General features: G+C 35.6%; 2 protein-coding genes across 4 annotated transcripts; both read left to right on the plus strand.

The window, feature by feature from the left end:
- Positions 1–1,692: 1,692 nt before the first annotated feature.
- ahcyl2a (adenosylhomocysteinase like 2a) lies at positions 1,693–13,436 on the plus strand (the record flags this gene model as incomplete). 2 transcript variants are annotated; one of them, XM_083559757.1, is made up of 17 exons in its annotated part: positions 1,694–2,080; positions 3,728–3,824; positions 3,968–4,096; positions 5,328–5,428; positions 5,641–5,743; positions 6,925–7,019; positions 7,606–7,712; positions 7,802–7,918; positions 8,337–8,400; positions 9,071–9,159; positions 9,939–10,009; positions 10,134–10,228; positions 11,067–11,165; positions 11,262–11,330; positions 11,419–11,497; positions 11,579–11,699; positions 12,644–13,436. In XM_083559757.1, exons 1-17 carry the CDS (start codon positions 1,823–1,825, stop codon positions 12,648–12,650), a joined length of 1,701 nt encoding a protein of 566 aa, XP_083415883.1. In that variant the 5' UTR covers positions 1,694–1,822. The 2 variants fall into 2 exon arrangements, with proteins under 2 accessions (XP_083415884.1, XP_083415883.1); XM_083559758.1 differs by lacking the exon at positions 12,644–13,436 and having other exon boundaries at positions 1,693–2,080; positions 11,579–11,703.
- Positions 13,437–14,957: 1,521 nt separating this feature from the next.
- Positions 14,958–23,184, plus strand: ppp1r3ab (protein phosphatase 1, regulatory subunit 3Ab). Of its 2 annotated transcripts, XM_083559756.1 has the most exons (5): positions 14,958–15,153; positions 17,594–18,444; positions 18,682–18,728; positions 18,814–18,902; positions 19,851–23,184. In XM_083559756.1, the coding sequence occupies exons 2-5, from the start codon at positions 17,672–17,674 to the stop codon at positions 22,998–23,000; spliced, it is 4,059 nt and encodes a 1,352-aa protein (XP_083415882.1). In that variant the 5' UTR covers positions 14,958–15,153; positions 17,594–17,671; the 3' UTR covers positions 23,001–23,184. The 2 variants fall into 2 exon arrangements, with proteins under 2 accessions (XP_083415882.1, XP_083415881.1); XM_083559755.1 differs by lacking the exon at positions 14,958–15,153 and having other exon boundaries at positions 17,343–18,444.
- The last annotated feature ends 1,280 nt before the right edge of the window (positions 23,185–24,464 follow it).

Here is a 24,464-nt window from a genome sequence, read left to right on the forward strand (position 1 = left end):
TTAGCATGCAATAACATGTAAGTCAATTCAAAGTCAAATTAAACAGCAAGGCAGCAAAGGTGCAAAGCAGAACGAAATCATTTCCCCAGAGGCTCCCATGTGCAGATGTAACATAACAGTCAGCAGCCAAGACAGTGTTGTACATGTACCTAGAAACATGCACCTTTAAATGTTAACTTTTCCAACATTAATAAATATATATATATACATTTTGAATATGAATATAGTCATTTATTTTTAGCTTTGAGCTCCCCAGATAAACCTGCATCTGGACAGCATTTGGATGTAATAAACAAAGGAATTTATTAATTGTTTGACAAGTGTTTGATGCTGGTAATGGTAATTCTCTTTGAAAGCCTTCGAACTTTAACTTCATGTTCTCAGCAATGAGCTAAATACATGACAGTATGTGTTCTCATAGATACTCATGTTTTAAAAGTTGAAGTACACTTTTTTACTCAAGAAGAATTTGGGCTCTGACATGTAGTTAAGTAAAAAGTAGCCATTACTACTACCTGTTTTAGTGTCATGCTGGTAACTGGACCTCACATCATATTAATATATTAATACAAAAAAAAGTCTCATTTTGTTACCTAATGAATATATCCAGGCTGAACAACCACTATATAGAACCCAAGCAGAGAAAAGATGATGTTTAAATCTGACTCCCTCTGTCTCATCCACCCTAGCCATACCTCTTGTTGTCTTCTTCCTTGCTTGTTATAAGCTTTGTAAACTAGCCTACGTCTACAGTGTGTGAAAGCCAGGAAATTATACACCACTGATAGACTGAAAAGGCTGCGCAATGACGAGAAATGGGTTGATGGTGCACAATCAGAAGAAAAAATATTAATCATGCAACCAAACAGATTAAAACTAAAGTAAAGAGTCTGGTTTGAAAATGTAAGAAGTAGAAATTACAGATATTTGTGTAAAAAAATGTTATGAGTGAAAGTAAAAAGTTAACAGTGATACCATAAAAATCTACTTAAGTACAGTAACAAAGTATTTGTACTAAAATACTTCCCATCTCTAAATATAATCAATATTCAGCATGTAGAAATTCCAGATATTACTGTACAGAAATCGGCTTGATAAATTTTTTTTTTATTCAATCCAAGTTTATTTTGATTTCACTTTATCACAGTTAAAACATTTTACATTTATATTAAATTAAACTTATAGTACCTACAAGTTTATTACCTATAAGTTTAACACTAATGAGTGAGCCAGTGGCAACAGTGACAAGGAAAAACTCCATGAGATGGCATTAGAAAGAAACCTTGAGAGGATCCAGACTCAGAAAGGGAACTCATTCTCATCTGAGTGACACCAAATGTCCCTTCATCATAGTTTTATCAATGTTCAGGTGTACTGTTCAGTAAACTTTTTACTGAGGGGTGTTGAAAGGCAAACATTTGTGGTCCTAAGCCATTGTAGCAGACTGTATTAATTGCAGTGAAAAATCCATGACTGATGTTATATAGTGAAAATTACACATAGAGCACTTGGTATACAGAAGAGGACACTTTGGTGTTTCCAGATTAATGATTTATTACTTTTTAAATTAACACTCACCCCTGTTGAAAAAACAACCATCCCCATTATCTTAACACACATTCCAAACTGTCTTTATTTACTGTCAATGCAGCAAACAGCCATCGGAGACTCAGTGATAACTTTCACCCTTTACTCACCCATATGCCTGTTGTTTTTCCATTAATTTGTCATGAAGGTAGCATTTATGAACATCCCACAGTCCTAGTATGTGAGAAGACAGTACACCTGCCTGAGTTTCACAACTGCCAACTGTTTCAGCCTCATGTCTGAACACAGCAAGGTAGACAACATGGAGAACAGTTTACAGCTTGGACCACTGATCACACTCAATAATGGAATGGAGAGAGAGTCCTTGTCTAATCAGAAGACCACAGATGGAGATTCGGTACCATCGGTCATCGCTCGGTTGTTGCGGATGCTGGAGGCAGCAAAGTCTCGTCGCTCGGCATACTCGCACACCACTAAAGAATCATCTCCATCAAGAGACAGGACTGTCAGTGACCATCCACATACAGACAGAGTAAGTTAATTAGGGGCTAGACTGAACTGACACTTAGGGGTCACTAAAGATTGGTCTAACTTAATCAATCTAATAAAAATATATATTAATAATGGTTTAATCATTATTTCAGAATGTTTCATTGTTGAAAACATTTTTCAGCACCTACAATGTGTTTTTTAGGAGTGTCAAGCATATGAGCCATTGGCCAGGGCCAACTCAATACATAATCTTATCCAGGTGTTTCAGTTTACAACATTAGAAAATGAGATTAAGTTCAAGGGGGTAAACACTTATGTGCAAAAACATAACTGTATGTGGTTTATCTGTTTAGAAGGTGACATATGTTTAATATGTTGATGGGTACATTGACAGTGACCATGTTTATGAGTTAACAGATTAAACAAAGATTGTTGGTTTGTTTTGTTTTACTTTGCTTTGCTTTGCTTTGTTTGGTTTAACTAGGTTTTTTTGTTTTGTTTTACTGTCTTGTTTTGGTTTACTGTTTTGTTTTATTATTTAGTTTTGCTTTGCTCTGTTTTGTTTTCTTTTACCGTTTTGCTTTGGTGTTTTGTTTGACTTCATTTTATTTTGTTTTGCTCTGCACTATGTTGTTTTGCTCTGTTTTATTTAGTTTTGCTCTGTTTTGTTTTGGTTTTTTGTTGTGCTCTGTCTGTTTTTTGTCTCTGTACTATGTTGTTTTGCTCTGTTTTGTTTTCCTTTGTTTAGTTTTTCGCTGTTTTGTTTTGTTTTCCTTTGTTTTAATTTTGTTTTGTTTTACAGTTTTCCTTGGTTTTGCTCTGTTTTCCTTCCTTTTTTTCGTTTCTGTTTTTTGTATAATGCGGCTTTCCATAAGTTTGGATTCAGTTCTTAGCACCATGCTTTTTTTTTGCTTTGGAAAACTTTCCATGCTTTTAAACTGAACAAATTTTTTAGTACTTACTGTTTAAAACTGCTGTAAAACTAATTGGAAAATCTTTTAATAAGTAACTGAAAAATGTATATCTGAACTTGTCCTCTAAATGGAAAAGGGTAAAACATCTAGAACAAATGTCAGCATGTCACAAAAGAACAAGGAAGTGAAGGTCACTGAGATAATCTTCTACAAAATAAAAAACTGTAAAGGCCAGTCTGGTGCGTGAGTGGGGCATTTTGAAAAATGTCCCCATGTTACAGGACAGAGTCTCTAAATACAGTAAATACAACAAAGACTAAAATGAAAAAATGACCTTGGTACCTACATTGACAAATCCAAAATAATTTCATTCACTTTTCATTCCGGATCACATTTCATGTTCAACTGGTTTGAGAACTGCACATAGGTACATGCTGCTGGAGACAGTATGCTGTTGTAAGTGTCTACACAGCAGATTCCTGTTTTTTCAGGGTGAGAAATGCAGGCATTTCCTATACTAGTCATTAAATGTGATCTTTACAGTTTACACAAAAAAAGGAGTATGAGATAGTGAAGCTTTACAAACATTGTCTAAAAACAATATCCAGTTTAGTCACTAAAACAAATGTAAAATTATTCATTTAATTTAATCACCTCAATCACATAAAAAGGCACACCTTATTATTTAATCTCATTAGCATATCAGAACAAATCGAGAATAGTAAAATGGCATTATTTTAACTCAGCTCTTTTTTCCTACTTGATGTACCCAGGTAACAGAGCAGCCTCAGCAGTTCAACAAGACACTGACTAAGATGGGCAGCTGCTCGGTCTCCAACTCATTGACCTCCACTAACGGCCAGAGCTCAGGTACCGTTATCAGACTTTGCACTCCACACAAGACACAATACAATTATTCTAATTTTGTATAAAAGTATCATCTTATTCAGGGTCTCTCTCCTCAGTACCATTATGTGCAGGTTAATTCTTTCTCATTTCCTCTCAACCTTAAGTAAGCTCTGAAGATGAGACTTCACCTCGAGACATAGAGCAGATGAACTCTCAAGGGAATAAGGACTTCTGCGTTAAGGACATCAAGCAGGCGCCGTACGGTCGCAGAGAAATAGAAATGGCAGAGCAAGGTATCGTGCTGTGCTCGAAAAATACTTTACATAATGTGTTTAATGCTTATGTGTTACAGCTGTACAGGAATACTGGGTCGATTTTACAGCTTGTTGATTACAAGCAACCTAGAATGCTGGGTTTAGGATACAGACTTTAAATGGATAAGAATGTTGCATCAGTATTCATTTTCTGGAATTTTTCACTGCATCTTGTGATGGCAACCAGGAAAGATTAAAAATAACATTTATTTGAAGTAGTTGTTTACTTTTAAAATCATTTTATTTCCTATTTAGTCAATTAAAACAGTTAAAGTTTCAAATACTTTACTCATACCTTGCACCATGATATTTCTGCATTAACTACACATTATTTATGCAACTAACTTAGAACTTACAATGGCTTGATGGCCAGTGTGGCAAAAAAAAAAAGGATTGTCTTGGATTATAAAATAGCATGTCCAAACAATTCACTTTAGATTTACTTCTCATGATTTCAAAATGTGAATGAAATGATACTGAATTATTATATTTCGGTTCTAGTGCTTTATTTGTATAGAGAAAAAAAGAGATCTTAAAATTTTTTGCCATTTCTTACATAACATCTAGTCTATAATTATGGCAATTATGGTTTACTCACCGCATCAACTTCATCTGGTTAACACTTCATGAACTATTGTTTATTTTGAAGTCTTTACTGTGACTCAGAAGAACGATTAGTCTCAAAGTGTGATTCGTTCATTTCCTACTGGACATGCATGAGCAAAGCATCGCGAAATCTTCGTAGGTCATGTACAGGATACAGAATCGAGTAGTTTCGACCTCTCGACTCTTCTAGTCCGAATCGTTCGTTCTTTAAGCACACGACTCCCGTATACTCTATGCAATGCATTACACAGGAAACAGAATTCAGTGGTTTATCTAAAGAGTCCTCTGGTCCGAATCGTTCGTTCTTTTTTCATGTGTCTCCCATATATGCTATGAATGGGATTAAATGATTACAAGAATGAAATGAAATAAATGACAAAAAAAAAAAAGATTTGTATATTTTTTGATGAACGAAATTTAAAACACCAAGTCACTGAAATGATCCGATCTTCCCAACACTAGTTAACACCCCTCATGCTGGCTTGATGCAATTGGTTGCCAGACTGTCCCAGATTGGGTTCTTTTTATTGCCTCTCTTTTTAAAGTGTATGTGTATGGTATGTCTGTGATGACTGATACTGATTCATATGCTTTACTTTGGTAGACATGCCAGCATTGATGATGCTGAGGAAGGCAGGCCAGGTACAGAAGCCACTAGCAGGGGCTAAAATAGTGGGCTGTGTTCATATCACATTACACATGGCTGTAAGTGTTCATTCCTGTACCTTTCCCAAAGTAATACATTCGTTCATTACAACCACTAGTTCATTTCCCAAATATAAAGAGCACAAAAACTGTGCAATACAGAGGTTGTTCATTTTTAGTGAATTAAATCTCTGTACAGATTATAGATTTGTAGATTATAAATTATATAGAGATAGAAATATTCTTAGTGGTAATATACAGTCTTTCTCCAGGTGCTGATAGAGACGTTGTCTGCACTGGGGGCTGAGTGTCGTTGGGCCTCTTGCAATATCTACTCTATCCAGAATAACGTAGCCGCAGCTCTTGCAGAGGCTGGTAAGGACCGAATCATTCACTCGTACTAGATTTCTAACTGAACAGAGATGTGTTAAAGGATAAGGTTTAAAGGTTTTAAATGTTCCAAAGCGTGACAGTGACATGAATGTTATTTTATATCCACTATATGGACAAAAGCATGTGCTGCCTCCCCAAACTTTTACCACAAAGTTGGAGGCACCAAATTGTATAGGATATCTCTGGATGAGGTAGCAATCAAATTTCCCTTTACCCAAACCTGTACCAGCATGACAATACCTCTGTGCACAAAGCCAGCTCCATGAAGATATAGTTTACACGGGTTGGAATGAAAGGTCTTGAGTGGTCTGCTATGGAGCTCTGACCTCAACTATATTGAAAACCCTTTGGAATGAATTGGAATAATGATTGCACCCCAGGTCTCCTCTCCCCACATCAGTGCCTGATCACAAATCTCCAAAATCTAGTGGAACATCTCAGAAGAGTGGAGGTTATTATAACAAATGTATTAATGTGAATTAGGATGTTTATAAATGCACATACAAATCTTGTGGTCAGGTGTCCACAAGCTTTTTGTCCGTAAAATGTGTATATATTTGTAATTAGAGTTCTTTTATAAATCTGTTGTGTTAGTTTTGTAAATCAACTCAGATGTATTTATTTATTTATTTATTTATTTATTTATTTATTTATTTATTTATTTATTAATGTATTAGTTCTAAACTGTTATCCTATCTATAGATTCTAAAACTAGATGATATATAAAGGAAAGGCAAGATTAGGATTTTATTTGCATTTTGAATCAGCAATGTTATGGAAATACTTTCTAAGGAGTGATTTTTCAAAGGAAGATTACTTTAGATTCCAGGCATCCGAGAGTTGCAACTAATAACTACAGTAATATATACTATATTCTACATGTACAGTAATGTGCAGTAAATTGTACAGTAAATCAGTAAATTTGTGAGAATTAGTTTGAAATAATTGACTTGCTATAAACAAAGCAATTGCACCATTGATGTGATGACATTGGTTACATCCCTAATTTAGCCACAGGAGGCTTTGTGATGAAATGGCAGACGTTTCCTGATTCCAGTGGTCTAGAACTGAAAGTGATCTACTGAGAATGTTTTCAAACCTTCAGTTGTCATTTGATCAGATCTATAAAAGTTGATTCCAGATTTTGTGTGTGTGTTGGGCAGGTGTTTCTGTTTTTGCATGGAAAAAAGAGTCAGAGGATGATTACTTTTGGTGTATAGACCGTTGTGTTAATGTGGAAGGCTGGGAGCCAAACATGGTAAAGAAAATGTTTATTTAAAATAGTTTTTGAAAATAACAATATAGCACCAATATAAAAAAAAAGATGTCTATTTGAAGTTGTTTTTTTATTTGTATATATATATATATATATATATATATATATATATATATATATATATATATATATATATATATATATACATTTATTAATATATTAATATTCCTTTACTGTAGTGTTGAGTAAATGTTATTAATTATATTAATATTCACTTAAATACATTATATTATTATTGGAATTATGATTAATATCCCTTTATTTTTTTAATACTGATGAATAATTAATAATAATGAATTTTTTTTTTACATGGAATATTATTAATATTCTATGTAAAGTGATTTACAGTGTAAAAAAATGCCCTAAAAAAATAAAATAGCCAAAACATAAAAAATATTAATGAGCATAAAATAATTAAAGCAAAATACAGTACATATTACATAACATATTATATACTTCTAAATCATTTACTTACACATTTATTTTATAATATAATATTAAAAAAAATTTTTTTATCAATGATAAATGATTTTAGAAGTTGCTCTTAGGAAAACTTCTTTTCTATTAGATTCTTGATGATGGTGGAGACATGACATACAGGATCTATAAGAAATACCCACAGCTCTTCCAGAACATCAGGGGGATTGTTGAAGAAAGTGTTATTGGTGTTCATAGGTATCTTCTACACACATTTGCATTTCACAGATCTGAAAAACTTCACTGATTTACTTTTCAAACAGCCACAGTAACTTTTTTGTCTTTAGGTTATATGGAATGTGCAAGACTGGAAAGCTTTGCTGTCCAGCAATAAATGCCAACGAGTCACTGATAAAGCAAAAGTTTGACAACTATTATTGCTGCAAGGAATCGATAGTGCATGGGTAAGACTGGAGTGCTAATCATTCTCAGACCTGGGGAATCCCTAAACCGCAAAAAGCCTTAGTATTCAGCTGCGAGAGAATAAAGTTTGAATTGAATTGACCTGGAAAGGACGTAGAGCATGCAGTCTCAATCACTACCATTATTACCATCATCTAACATTTTCATTATTCATATTATAGTTTCCACTGAATAGCTTTAACTTGCCATAAATCTGAAAAATATTGGAATTGACATTTTGTTGCCTTCTATTGCTCCATTGAGACTTTGAACTTTTATTGCCATTTGTTTTATCAGATCTATAAGGATTCAGAATTATATATAAGTAAATGATTTGATTTGTTACTTTTAATAAATGCATATGGTAACAGGAAAAAAAATTTTTTTATTGTCCAATGTGTTCCACTACTTGTTTCTCAGTTTGAAGAGGGCTATTGCTCTGACTTTGGGTGGAAAGCAGGTGGTTGTCTGTGGATATGGAGAGGTAAAAAATCCCACATGGCTAAGTCAGGAATAAGTATTTCTTCTTCAATACTCGTGTGTGTGTGTGTGTGTGTGTGTGTGTGTGTGTGTGTGTGTGTGTGTGTGTGTGTGTGTGTGTGTGTGTGTGTGTGTGTGTGTGTGTGTGTGTGTGTGTGTGTGTATATATACAGTACAGACCAAAAGTTTGGACACACCTTCTCATTCAAAGAGTTTTCTTTATTTTCATGACTATGAAAATTGTAGAGTCACACTGAAGGCATCAAAACTATGAATTAACACATGTGGAATTATATACATAACAAAAAAGTGTGAAACAACTGAAAATATGTCATATTGTAGGTTCTTTAAAGTAGCCACCTTTTGCTTAGATTACTGCTTTGCACACTCTTGGCATTCTCTTGATGCCCACTTTGAAGAACCTACAATATGACATATTTTCAGTTCACTTTTTTGTTATGTATATAATTCCACATGTGTTAATTCATAGTTTTGATGCCTTCAGTGTGACTCTACAATTTTCATAGTCATGAAAATAAAGAAAAATCTTTGAATGAGAAGGTGTGTCCAAACTTTTGGTCTGTACTATATATAATATATATAAACTTTTGGTCTGTACTGTATATATATATATATATATGTGTGTGTGTGGGTGTGTGTGTGTGTGTGTGTAGGTGGGAAAAGGTTGCTGTGCTGCTCTGAAAGGGATGAAAGCAGTTGTATATGTGACAGAAATCGACCCTTTGTGTGCACTACAGGCTTGGTAATACACAACTTCTAATAATGTCAAAAAGAAAGGAAATTATTATATAAAATAATATATTTAGTGAGTTTATATCACTGAGCTTGATATCTGAAGTTAAGTTGCTATTTAATTGCAATCCATTAATATTTTTTGTTTCATTTTTTTTTTTAAGAGTAGGGATCTTTTTTTTCTTGAAAACCTTCCAAACAGCTTGTGTTGATTTCACATTAGATTGTTGTTTTGGAGAATTTCTAACCCCAAGACACAACTAACTTCTGCAATTCCCCAGCTGTGTTCCTTGGAGATTTTAGGGCCACCCGAAATCATTTTCCAGTGCTCAGCTTTACACACAACCTCTTCTTGAATGATTTATAACATTTGACTGGAACCTTCTAATTATTGTCCTGATAGTGGAAATGGGCATTTTTATATAAGCTATGTCAAGTGTCATGTGATTAGTCATGTGATTAACTTAAATTTTAAGTTTTCAATACTTGAATCAACACGGGCTTGGAGAAATATGGATGCTTAATGCAAATGTATGTTTATTATTAGTAAAACCAGACTCAACATATTAATGGTATTTTATGTACAAATTATTGTCCCCAATGTCTCTGAACAAATAACAATGATTATTACACAAGTGAAAATAAAACTGCACATCTCTTCATAGTGTTTTATTAATGACCATTAATAACTAAAACATTTTATATATGTAACCTTTTATTTATTTCAATAATTCTGGAGTTGATTGTTCATGTATACATACATTCATACCTTTTGCTTTTCTCATTTAGCATGGATGGTTTTCAACTGGTCATATTGAGTGAGGTCATCAGAGTGGTGGACATAGTTATCACCTGCACCGGTAACTTTCTCAATACACTTTGACAGCTGCAGTTTTACAAATTGTTTATATACAGTGGTTATTTAGTACATTTTTTTACTATATTGCTTGAGCTCAAGCAGTATTGTGATGTTTGCGTTGTCAGGAAATAAAAATGTTGTTACAAGAGAGCACATGGATCAGCTGAAGAGCAGCTGTATCGTGTGCAACATGGGCCACTCCAATACAGAGATTGACATGGTAAGAACCTTTGATTTTTTCAGGCAGACACACAGTGGATATAAAAAGTCCATTTACTCCTGTTAAATTTTGAGGTTTTCCACCTATAATGTTGTAGAGCAAAGATATGGATCAAGAGAGGAGTAGAAAATAACATTAAATGTATCATCAGCAAGGTCCACAAGAGGAGATAATGGGACATCACACTGTTATTACAAAGAACGGGAAGAAAAAACATTTAAACCTGTCAAAATCACACCAAACTGTATGACAAAATGTCACCCAAAATAACCATTTTAACCATTTTAACCATTTTAACCATAAGACATACCCACAGTGAAGCATGATGGTGGCAGCATGATGTTTATGTGTCTACTTTTTCTACATTCTAATTAAATAAGTCTTGGCTGCTAAATCACATGAAAGGTGAAAAAACATCTGATATTTTATTATTTATGATGATTTTTTTCAGGGTGTGTAGCTTTTTTGGATCCATTGTTAAATACAATCATTACCATTAAACTAATAATACATTTCTTTGAAAATATATTACATCTTGAAGTTGAGATGTCAGAATCTGATTCAAAATAGTTTATTAATCCCATAGGGAAACTTTTTGTTTTGCAGTTGCTCACAGTAAAAGATCAAAGTAAAGATGAAAGAAAAAATAAAGATAAGACATATAAATAAATATACATATTATAGTATATATTAAGAGTAATGAAATGGAGTTTGTAGCAGCAGTACAAAAAAATAAAGCAAAAAAGTAATTGTTGAAAGAAGAAAGAAGCAACATTAGGTATTGCTGCTTATGGAGTTGATCACTGATGAGCTGCCTGAATATGTGCTCTGTTCTTAGGCCAGTCTGAGGACCCCAGAGCTGAGATGGCAACATGTACAAGCGCATGTGGATCACATAGTCTGGCCAGATGGCAAAACCATAGTGCTACTGGCAGAGGTTAGCGTGCATTGTCTAGAAAAACAAAGACAAAAAAATACATATAATCTAAAAAAAAAAAATATTAATGTAACTCTATGATATATGTGATTCAAGGGACGGCTTCTTAACCTGAGCTGCGCTGCTGTGCCTGTTTCTGTGTTGTCCATTACAGAAACTACTCAGGTGTGTGCATAGGATATTACTCCCTAAATCTTGTTCACTATGTTGAGAAGAACTAAAAAAATTAAACAACAAATCTTTTCTTATTTAGATTTTGGCATTGATTGAGTTGTTTAGTGCACCAGAGGGACATTACAGACCAGACATTTATTCATTTCCTAGAAAAATGGGTAAGACACACACTTAAAAGTCATAGCCTTCATTATGTTTTCTAGTGCAAACCATCTCATTGCTGTGCTCTGCACTTTCAGATGAGTATACAGCACTTCTGCACCTCCAGAACTTTGATACACACCTAACTGAACTCACAGACGAGCAGGCCAAGTACATAGGTGTGAACAAGAACGGCCCCTTTAAGCCGAGCTATTACAGGTAAATAAAATGACACTCGTTACTATTTTAAATAATCGAATCCTTACCCACTTTCAAATTTTAGATAAGTCATGTGCAATATTATTTGTAATGCACTGGTCTGACTGCAGGTCCTTAGGATTGTTGGCATCATTGTGTCAAATCATATGGCACACACTGTACCAGGGTGTCCAATCTTTTCCACAAAGTGCCAGTGTGGGTGCAGGTATTCATCCCAACCGAACAAGTCCTCACCAAAATTCTACCTGTTTAAATCTAATGCTTTTAATTTTCAATAACTATCAGGTGTAGCCCTTGACTGGTTGGAATGAAAACCTGCACCCACACCGGCTCTCTGTGGAAAAGATTGGACACCCCTTCACTATATGGACAAAAGTATTGGGAAATCTGACACTTCCAGTCATATTTGCTTGTTCCCCTTTTACTGTTACCACAATGTTGAAAGCACACAATTGTGCAGGATGTCTCTGGACGTGGTTGCATAAAATTTTCCCTTCATTTGAATTACGAGATCCAAACCTGTTCCAGCATGACAATGCCCCTGTAAACAAAGCCAGCTACAGTATATGAACATGTGCTTCACATTGTTTGGACTGGACCTCAACCGTCTTGAACCCCTTTGGGATGAATTGGAACACTGGCTGCACCCCAGAGATCCTCACCTTCTTACCTACATCAGTACCTGACTTTACCTACAACCTTATAGCTGAATTAGTGCAAATCTCTACAAGCACACTGTGGAACCTCTTCCCTGAATAGTGGAAGTTATTCAAACAGCAAATGGGACTACATTTGGAATAGGACGGTCAAAAAGGTTGATTGCAAAAACTATGGATTACAAACTTTTGTGCATGTAGTGTATCTATATCATGAATACAATAGTCATCACACATGCATTATAGTGCATTTCTGTTATCATTCTCTGATGCAAAGTGTTTTTGCAGGTATTAAGCTGAAGAGAGGATCAACACACACTACAAATGAAGACAAGCCTAAGCGGATAATTCATTTTGATACTATCTTAACTAAGATTTCTAAAGATTTTTTTCCGAACAATTCAGTAAATCGATTTTGTCCATACAGGTTTGCAACATAGTCAGAACTCGTTCAATTCTTTTGCGTTTTCCAAATTTTTCTTTGGTGTAAAATTGGTGAGAGACAGTACCTTTTGGGGACAAGATGCGTAATTGTGTGGAAACATCAACAAATGAGGATTTGTTCTCATATATTTTTGCTATGTGTATTTTTCTACAATGTTCTCAGAGCAAACAATCGCACCACAGAGTTGAGATAATTACAGTGCTCCAGTTCAATAAAGGTCTAGATCAGTTAGACATTGTGTCTCTCCATTCAGTTGCCATAAATAAAAAAAGAATAGGATGTAACATGACAAGTTACCAGTTACATTATTCGCAATTGTCGATTTTGTCTTGACCTGATGAGGCACCATGGTTACCAGTACATTTATGCCATTTGGCAGACACCCATATCCAGAGCGACTTACATTTACCTCATTCATACAACTAAGCAGCAACAGGGTTAAGGGCCTTGTTCAGGGGCCAAGGAGTGGTAGCTTGTTGTGGCTTGGATTTAAACACATGACCTATGTCAAAGGTTCCATGTTCAAGAGGACCAGACATTTTTCTGGATGATTTTCAAGCTAGAAAACAGGTTTCACATTTAAAAAGAACTCAATAAACCTACCAAATTCTTAATGTAAAGGGACTTTCTGTAAAATTTTGTGAAAAAATAAAAATAATAATCATGAAATAGTTGATTCAATAAAAACCCAGATAAAGAACCCAGATTAATGAAGTTCCCCGCTTTTGGCCTTCATATTCCTTACTGCTTTTTTCACCATTACTAGGCAGGGTATCTGAATCTTGTTAATTCTAGTGCCATCCTGTTATTGGAATCACCAGTTTTTAAGGTTTTCACGCTTGTTGATTAGGCATGAAAATGAACTACGCTCAAACCACCAATCTTAAAAACCTCATGATTTTTATAGGCTGTTTAATGTTGTTTTTCTGCCATTTCAAATGTGACGGTGAGAAGAAGCTGCAAAACTTCAGACAAAAAAATATCCAATATAAATGCACACAATATAGAAATCAGGAGGAGTGGAAAAAGTCAAAATCTTAAATATTTTGGCCTGTGTCTTGTCTGTCCCCTGATAGAGCTTATAATGCTATCAGTGACACATAATTTGTGCGGATTTTAAAAAGTTATTGATGTAATTCTATGTAAGTTTAGAATCGTTGTGAAAACAATAGTGTGCATGACAGTCTCTATTGAGTGTTTTTATAAATGGGCAGTGAACAGGGCTTTGAGACTGAATATTCTTGTACACAGTCATCAGGGGATGAAATGCCTGTGTAAATGGGCAGATGTAAACTTAGATTCAGCTCAGTTCATGTACTGACCACATCTGTCAAAACTCCACCACTAAACTATCGCCGATGACAGGGACACATTAACTGCATCGGGAATCATGAATATGTATGAACCACCAAAAACAGACCAGTTTTTAAAAAGAAATCCCTAAATGAAAACGGTTTCAATCCATCGTCCATGACACTACATGAAAACAACAAGGTTCAATACCATGAGTGGAATATATTTCTGTAGTTGTTCTTATATTGTAGTTCAGTTTAATCACATTTAACCTTTAATCGGTCCTTGGGGTCTATATGACCCCAATCGACTTTTCCTTGATAAAAAAAAGGGTTCCCTTCATCTGAGTGGAATAATATATTTTGTGACTTTTCCTACATAATCTATCTATACACACACAAAAAAACTGGGCTTGATTTGGTTGTTCTGAAGGTATGTAAAACATTTTTTTACACTTCTGGTCTTCGGGGTCAATATGACCCCACATTGAAATGAATGGGAAATGTGAAAAAAACTCAATATTTTTTCTTCATTTGTCAAAAAAAAATCTATAAATCCAGCATAAATCAAAAATTTAGATCATCATTAAAGTAATTTTTTCATAAAAAATTAATATTTCATATGCAAGCTTATGGTGTAGTTGAGGAATTGTGTGGTAAATAGGTACAAAAGTACTTCATATCTCCCAAAACACAGCATTAATGAATAGATGAGAAGTAAACAAAAAAATATATATATTATTTGTATAATTAAAAATGTATATTTTTTGTATAATTTCTCTATCAATTGTTGGGGTCATATAGACCCCAAAGACCAGATTTGTAAACAGAAAACGAAGACCTTATGAGGGTTAACAGAAAAAAAAACTTGAGAATGATCCAATTCATCATTAATCAGTGCAGTGACCTTTATATGCTACACAATATAGTTTGCATTGTAGCTATATTTGTGTGTTGATGAATTAGCATGAATTAGCAACCGGAACTGTGGTGTGAAGCTCCTGCATAAGTGCTCCTGCCTCTACCTTTAGAAAATTTTTTTAATCCTGGAGCATGTTGAGGTCAATTTAAAAAAATGAACTAGCTAATGCAGGATTAGATCAAGTCAAATCAAGCAGCAAGTTTTAGTTCATTACATATATATATATATATATATATATATATATATATATATATATATATATATATATATATATATATATATATATATATATTAGGGGTGTAACAGTACATGTAGTCGTACCATAATTTTTCAGTACATGGCTTTCGGTTTGGTACACGTGCACCGAATGTACTTTCTGGGTTAAGTCATCTAAATAAACTTGAAAACATACACAAAAATGGCATGGGTATAAAAATAAACTATATTTAGCACAGTGTTAGCTTTTTATATCCGGCTTAAAGAATCTTTCTTAAAAGAAAAAAATCCTGACAATATCACATGTCGAGGGAGTGAATGAAAAAGGATGAAAGAAATGAAGAAATTCGTTAAAAGTATGCTGAAATAAGAGAAACAATTAGGTAGATCATATCTTTAGAAAATTAAATATTAAATGTTACACACACACACACACACACACACACACACACACACACACACACACACACACACACACACACACACACAAACACTTACTTACACAATTGTATTACCCAAATGGAGTCTAACAAATGTATACTATTTAATAAAAAAAAAATATTAATTTAATTTTATTTCTTCTTTTTCCTCTTTCGGCTTTTCCCATTAGGGGTCGCCACAGCGGATCATCTGTCTCCATACCCCCCTGTCCTCCACATCTGCCTCTTTTAACCCAAATACATGCACATCTTCCCTCACCACATCTATAAACTGCCTCCTTGGTCTTCCTCTTTTCCTCCTTCCTGATGGCTCCATCCTCAGCATTCTCCTACTGATATACCCCATGTCTCTCCTCTGCACATGTCCAAACCATCTCAATCTCACTTCCCTCACCTTGTCACCAAAACGTCCTACATGCGCTGTCCCTCTAATAAACTCATTTCTAATCCTGTCCATCGTCGTCACTCCCAACGAAAACCTCAGCATCTTCACCTCTGCTACCTCCAGCTCCACCTCCTGTCTTTTACTCAATGCCACTGTCTCCAAACCATACAACATCGCAGGTCTCACCACAGTCCTATAAACTTTCCCTTTCATTCTTGCAAATCACTTCTGTCACTATTCTCCACCCTGCCTGCACTCTTTTCTTTACTTCCCTAACACACTCCCCATTACTTTGCACTGTTGATCCCAGGTACCTGAACTCCTCCACCTTCTCCACCTCTTCTCCCTGCAACCGCACCACTCCACTGTCCACCCTCTCACACATGTACTGTGTCTTACTCCTACTGACTTTCATTTCACTTCTCTCCAGTGTGTACCTCCACCTCTCCAGGCTCTTCTCCACCTGCTCCCTACTTTCACCACAAATTAATTGAATTTGATTAAATTTTTTGTGGCAATTCAGTTGATTTCTTAATTTAATCAATATAAATAAAAAAGTCTATTGCATTCTAATTGCATGAAAATTCTTTTCATTCTATTTTCTTTTTATAAAATATTATTTTAGATATTTTTTAATATTAAGAAAATACACACACACATATATATATAAAGAGAGAGAGATATATATTTATTGCTATGTGCCATCTACAATATACACTATATTGCCAAAGCTTTGTGGACACCTGGTCATAAGTATATGTGATTTTTTGAGCATCACATTCCACATTTAGTCTCAATTTGCTCTTATAATTCTCTTCACTTTTCTCTGGGAAGAAAAAAAATACACTAGATTTTGGAGTGTGCTTGTGAAAATTTGTGTTCAACCACAAGGGTGTTAGTAAAGTCAGGTACTGAAGCACTGTAGGTGAGGTGAGGAGGCTTTGGGTGCAGACAGTGTTCCAATTTATCCCAAAGGTGTACAGGGTTTAGGTCAGAGCTCTATAGCATGCCACTCAAGATCTTCCTCTCTAAACCATGTAACAATTTCCACCTTGGTTCTTGATTCAAATGTAAGCAAGTTCAAGTGAATGCAAAATGTTATTATATTGCATACTCCTTAAACATTCTATGGGATTGTGTCCCTCTAGCTTTGTGGCAATAGTTTGGAAAATAACCACATATGGCAGGAAAGTTCAGGTGTCCCAAAACATTTGTATATGAACCTGATTTCTAGAGTGAAAAATGTATTTACATAAAACATTTGGATTCTACTGCTAACTCTGAATCTGATAAATACACTAAATTAAAAACAACAATTTCCTATTTATAAGGCAAATGGAAAAAGCAACACAGTCATTTTAAGTGGAAATGTAGCCTTTAAAGTGAATTTCAGTGACATTCTCAACATTATGTTGGGGGGTTCTATGGACAACATTTCTTCTGAGCATTCACTGCATAGCTGAAGTCCTTTTTGAGCTCTATTTATAGGGTTGGCTTCTTGCTGCAATGTCAAAAGTAACTTGATTCCATCTGTTTAGTCCCAGCATGTTGCTTTTCAGCTGTTGGCCAGGCGGTTAGTGAACTATCATTCTGCCACAGACAGTCCGAACAGTCTGATGGAGCCGGTGGTGGGAGAGCTGCAGGAGCTCAACATAGGCAGCTCCAACTTGCTGGGCCTGCCAGAGCCTTGCTCCTTGGATAGTGATGATGAACAACTAGGTCTTGGGGGTATTAAACCCAAATCATCACCTATTCCAAGGCGGCGAAGCTCATTGTCCAGCTCTGATGATGACTCTCAGCCTCCACCTTCCAGCTCCCGGAGAGTGTCTTTTGCAGACGCTTTTGGATTGCGCTTGGTCTCAGTAAAGCAGTTTGACACCCGGTCCATGTGTGATCCCGCAGAATCGCTGGAGGTTGAGTTTAAGGATTCCAAGGAATACTATCTAAAGGTTCTCTTTGCTCTTCCACTGACACTGGAGGAGCTGCTCTATAGGGTCCAAGAGCAGAAGGTGGATCTGGAGAGTCTGGAGCTTATGCCTGGGACAACCACCCTGAAAGGGAGTGTTCGTGTTCTGAACTTGTGTTTCGACAAGCTGGTCTATATCCGCACTTCTTTGGATTGTTGGAGCAGCCACTTTGACCTGTTGGCAGAGTATGTGTCTGAGTCAAGCCAAGGACTTACAGACTGTTTCTCTTTCAAACTAACAATGGTGCCTCCTTTTGGGGAGCGAGGAGCCAGAGTGGACTTCTGCATTCGATATGAAACACCTTTTGGAACGTTCTGGGCTAACAATGGTGGAAAGAATTATGTTGTGTTTTGCCATGAAAAGGCAAAAGAACAAGATGAAAATGAGAAACTTGTGCCAAAAAGCTGTTTGAAACCAAGCAGGTAAGTAGCCCAACATCTTAATACAAAAAAATATTGCCATTATTAAAAACTTTTTCTACAGATAATTTGGTTGTCTATTTAAAAGGAATGTGTAATTTAGAAACAGATAACAGGGATTTGTTGTGATATGAAGAAGCCTGTGGTAAGCATTTTATTAAGTTGGTTAAGTTCCAATCCCAAAATGTGTTGGGATGGATCATCATTATGAAAACATGTTATGTGCTTATTTTCCCCTAGAAATTCCTCTATGACCAGCACTACCTCAAATGCAGAGGAAATTCCAGGTATAATTTTCCTTCATTTTACATGATTGCTGAGCATTTATATGGTTTGATATCTGTGCATGATGGTGTTATATCTCCTCATTAGAAATAATCCTTAATTGCGGAATAGCTGCTGTTACTGAACCTGTGGGCGTCAAAGAAGAACAAACACAGGAGGAGCACACACAACTGAAAGTATGTTTAGATATAGTTACCCTTGTACTAAAATACTAATGCACTTGCTCTCAGCATTCTCTCCTTGCGTTCCACGGATACTAACAAGCATTTGATCCATGCACTTCTTCACAAGGTAACAATAACTGAACATTGTCACTTTACTGGTATACATTAGGCACCAAAAATAAATAGTGAATGTACAGTAACAGCTTTTTCCAAGATGCTAGTCTGTGAGAAACGGGAGTGTTGTCACACAGTCACATGGGCTGACCTTTTTCTGAGAGACTATCATGTGACTGCTGAGGTTAAGTAAACATCGCAAGCATTAACTGTACCACTGGGTTTAACAAGACACATGAGAACCACAGAAGACCTGTTGATCTCTATACTGAACTTTGTGGACATACAGTATGTTTATACTATAGTACAGGGGGATTTAACTAAATTGTCCAAAAGGTCCAGCTATATGAAACTTCTTTCTTAAAAAACCTAAAAAGCAACTAACATGACTGCCAAAACAGTTCCTTTTTTAATTTTGAGTTGTCTGTTTTGAATACAGTGTAGGCAGAATAAGCACACTCCGCAGTTTTTACATTTTTTTAAACAAGTTAAGACCATTAAACAATAAATAATTTTTTTTTTTTAAAAACACTCCACTGGATGGCAGTGCCTCTATTCCTCTTTTGTCTATTGCACAATGAGCTTCCTGCAGCTAAATAATTGACATAAATGCATGTAATGATTAGATGATTCACAAAAATTAACACAAATTTCCCTTCAGACATTTAGCTACTTCACTGTTTTTTAACTATTCCCTCCAGTATATTTTGCTGGGTTGGTTTCAGCTTGAAGAGATTTGCCTTTGAAATTGACTTAAAAAATGCTTAAATATAAATGTAGTAAATCTAGAAACAAAGTCATGTGCTGAAAACATTTTTCAAACCAATATCCGTCCTGTATTCGCAGGAGGAAAACAGCAGAAACAACAGCAGAAGAAGCCGAAGAAAAGCCGCACGGATGGCAAAATTACAGCAGTACTTTGCACAACGAGATGAAAAAGACCTCCAGGAGACTGAGAACGTCAATGATAAAGTGAATGTTCCTGTTCCAGTAATAGATGAGTCACCTTTAAATCTGTCGACACCAGAAACAAATGTCGCCTCTTTGCTGGCTGAGCCTAGAACAAGCGAAGGACAGAGATCCATCAACACAAACCAGGTTCCCGCACCACAAACTCAAGCACATGAAAAGGCCAATATTAAAGTAACACACCCCGAACTAATCACTTCCAAATTTCAGCCTAGTCCACCCTCGCTGGACTCTGAAAGCAGTCATATATCTGTGGTGGATTTGCAGCTGTTGGAGAGCAGCCAAGATAAAGAGACATCTACCAGCCAGGATGGTTCTTTTAAGTGCCAAATGTCAGACAATTCTATTGGTGAAACTGTTGAAAAGGCATGGGAATGCTTTGAAAAGTGTGCTTTGGAAAAGAGGGAAAGCACTGAAGACACAGACAGCATAAATCAAATGAACAACACACTTTTAGAGGATAAGCAAGGCATTCAGTCGTTCGGATGTCACTATACATTTGAGACAATAGTGGCTCCACTTTACCATCAAGTTTTTGAAAGAATGGAAAATGACAGACGAGGGGTTAAGAACAGAACATCCAAAGCGGATAAGTCGGTTAGGAAACAGGACGATGGGAGTCTGAGAATAGTCACGTACCCAGTTGTGGAGACAAGGTCAAATCCAGAAATATCTGCAAAACATGTGAGCGGCGATGCTAAGTGTCATGGGGCCTGCAAAGAAACATTTCCAGAATATTTACATAACACACAGAGGGCTACTGAAAATGCTTTATCTCTTCTGAATGAGAAAACAAAACTTGTTGCCGAGATTGCTTTGCAGGATTCTGCTTTACCAGATATCACTGACAATCTGTTGGATGCTTCTATTTCAGAATCAAAAACAGAGCAAGCTTTTATACCTACAGAGGAACAACATTTATTAAACAATCAGCCCTTAGCTTCTAGTGAAGATTCCACATTCTGTCGAGAGCAAACACCAGAATATTTAAAATACAACAAACCTTCCTGTAGCGAATATTCACAAAGCACTTTACAGCAAGAGCTGGTATGTATAGACAATGCAATTTTACCCATAGAGTCTGAAGTAGACTTTATAACTACCAATCCCCCACCAACTATAGTTTCTAAACAACAATCTGAACAAATATCAGTCACCCAGACATCTATTGGGACTCAAATTAGTGAAGAAATTGATCAAATACAAGAGGAAGAACCACAAACATCCGAGCAAACCTTGAACACTTGCATCAATTGTTTGGAGGAAAGCAACACTCCCATGCCTGACCCAACTGTGTTCCATTCTGACAGTTCATCAAATGTCACACCTAAAATTATCCAAAGTAATGCTTCAGGTCCCTCTCAGAATCTGACACATGGGACCATCAAATCCCAAATCCCAGCCCCCATTTTCTTTACTCAAAATCTAGAGGCCACTGAAGATATCAAACTTCAAATCCAATCTGCAGATGACATAAATCTGATTCGGAAGAAAACCCTGTGTCAAAATAATGACCGTTCTAATCATATTGGATCTGAGACCCAATCAAATCTAAGTAATAGAAATGATGGTGTCGATCATTGGGAAGAACTAGAAAAAGGTAGTGAGACCATTCAAACACAAATATTGCATAAGAGCCCAGAAGAGACAGCTGCAAATAGGATTTTAGAAAACCTTGTAGATATGAGCCAAATAAATGAAAATAAAAGTTCACATTTAAATTTTCCTGATGAGCTCCCAGATTTTAATGGAATTTCGAATAAAAATATGGAAGTACCTAATATTAGTAGCAATCCTGACAATCATGAAGATACCTTACAAGGAGAAGAAGAAGAGTTTAAAGAAAATGACCAGGTAAAAAATCCTAATAAAATGGAAGAGCAAGAATTAACAGCTGTGACAGAAATCCAGTTAGAGGAAGTAAAGGAAATAAGCGAAGTAGAAAAGCCATTAAAAGTGAAAGATCCACAAAAGGAAGGCAAACACAAAAATCAAGTAAAAAAAAAGGAACAAGAAATTGGTAAAAAAGCAGAATTGGATAGTAAAGAGAAAATTAAAGATGGGTCATATTCCACAGAGGATGGTGAAGAAGACGCACAGGAGGACGGCAAGGAAAAAGACTCTGAGCCAAGAAGAAATAGAGTGGAAGATCAGGAAGATCTTGCAAAACATCTTGCAGCAGAGATTGAGAAGCAGGAGATTGTCGATGGAGTAACATCTATGGTCAGGACACAAAGCATCCATAACATAGACTCTTTTATTAGTGAGGTTCACCTACATGTGGGACATAAACAGCAAATCACAGGTTTGGAACAAATGTCTGAGGAAGCAGTAAGTGAAAGACGCTCCACTTGTGAAAAAGAAGACATTTTCTGCGGTACCGATTCATCAGAGAAAACTTTGTTACTGAACAGTGATGTCGCATTCAATGAGCAAGATAAAGAGGAAGATGTGTGCTGCCAAATAGACAAAACGGATGGGACAGAAGATACTACTGGAAAGGTTGCAGTGCTGAAGGAGCAGGAGAAAGACTCCTTAAACAAGCAGAGTGAGAACATGGATGATGGCGCCTCCACAGAATCTCTAACAGATGATGAAATGGAGCTGTATCTCCTCAGACTGAAGAACACACAGCAAACAGGACTTAAAGATAGCATATCTATGGGAAAGAGGCACTCCATAAGCAGAACGTGGACAATAGCATCACCCATGCCTTCAATATTAGAAAATATGGATGAGGACCAGCCACATGCTTTGATGGATGACCTGACAAATGAACAAACTGTACAACTAGAGAGAGCCACTCAACCTCTATTGGACAAGGACGTCATTCAGCCGAATGTATTATGTTGGAGAGAGCTCTTTTCCTTTGATAATATGCCAAACATTATTGTGTACACCCTTTTGTTCATTGTTTTTTTAATCACTGCATACATTTGCGACTTCATTGCATGTTTTACACTCTACCTGCTTGCCCTGTATTGGCTCTACTTTCAAGTACAGAGAGAACCTATAAAAGGGACTTGATCCAACGAGACAATAAAAAGACTTTTACTGGTGTTCAAATTACATTTATTTCAATTGTGGGCCATTATCTGTATTTCAGCTTTATTGTTTTGCAACCTACATCATGTAAGTTTTTGGGTACAACATGACAAATATATATGTGCAGCTTGTTTGCTAATTCGGAACAACATTTTCATTACCTACATCCCTCCTTGAATATATATATATATATATATATATATATATATATATATATATATATATATATATATATATATATATATATATATATATATATATATATATATTTGTAATATGTATAATTTAAACCAGTTCATAATGTAAAATAGCAACCACAAATTAAATCCACACATTTTGGCATGTGATTAAGGTCAAGTTCCCTTCACACACCTTTCCTACCATGTTTCCTTCATGACTGACTACTAAACAAATATTTTTGTTTGTATTGTCTAAAGCAGGGGTCACCAACATGGTACCACATGAGTAGCCTGGGGCCTTTTCTAAAAATAGCTGTTTCCTACTTTGTTAAATCATTGTTGATAATTATTTTGAGAAATAATTTCATGATCAGTGTCTTCACATAAATGAATATCATTAATTATTAATAATAACATATAATAAAAGGTAAATTGAGCAAATGTGTTATTTCAGATCAAACTGACAACTGTGTTTATTAAACTGGTAGCCCTTTACATTAATCGGTAACCAAGAAGTAGCTCTCGGTTTCAAAAAGGTTGGTGACCCCTGGTCTAAAGTCTAAAATAATAGAGGAATTGAAAATGTCCTCTGCCCTGTTCCGATGGTGGAAAACTAACTGCCCATTACAAAACACTAAAAGTGGAGACTCTTTCCATATATAATAATATAATAAATGCTTCACCGTATAGATATATAGATTACAAATGAAAAACATTTTTACCACATTTTACACTTATTAGCAACCTTAAGTTATGAGTCAACACTAAAGGTTCTCTGTGAATAAGTAAAACAGTGAATACAGTACATTAATTACAATTTTGAAAAGCTGCACTATTGTAAAGCCAGCCTAAAGAATTTATTCAGCGCTGTCATATCATGAAAAAACCTATATGTCACCTGCATTACATCCATTGAACATAATGAAAAATGCGCAGTTCTGCTTACATCTTCCTAGTTACTGAATGATCTGCATGGCATGCACTGTGGTTGAGATGTAATTTGTGCATATTGGCTAGCTGTATTTGTGTGCTTTATGTGCTGACATTTAAGTTATATGATCCTTAGAGCTGTTATCACTGTTATCAGAACGGTTTTAATAAACTGAGCGGATATCGTATGAATGTGTATCAGCAGAAACCCTTGTGTATCTGATATAACTGGTCAATGCATTTAAATGTTGGAATCGATTTAGTTCGAATAAATCCAAGCTAAATAGGTAGACACGTAGTTTAAAAGTTTATTTAAAGCCTCAGACATCAGGCAAGT

This window comes from Silurus aristotelis (assembly GCF_946808225.1).
Source record: "Silurus aristotelis genome assembly, chromosome: 14".
Taxonomy (NCBI): Eukaryota; Metazoa; Chordata; class Actinopteri; order Siluriformes; family Siluridae; genus Silurus; species Silurus aristotelis.

Bases quoted from the DNA above. Each gene is read 5' to 3' on its own strand.
- ppp1r3ab (XM_083559756.1), top strand. From the start codon at position 17,672: ATGGAGCCGGTGGTGGGAGAGCTGCAGGAGCTCAACATAGGCAGCTCC. The intron at 18,445-18,681 runs GTAAGTAGCCCA...ATTTTCCCCTAG, and splicing joins AGCTGTTTGAAACCAAGCAG to AAATTCCTCTATGACCAGCA. The intron at 18,729-18,813 runs GTATAATTTTCC...TCTCCTCATTAG, and splicing joins AAATGCAGAGGAAATTCCAG to AAATAATCCTTAATTGCGGA.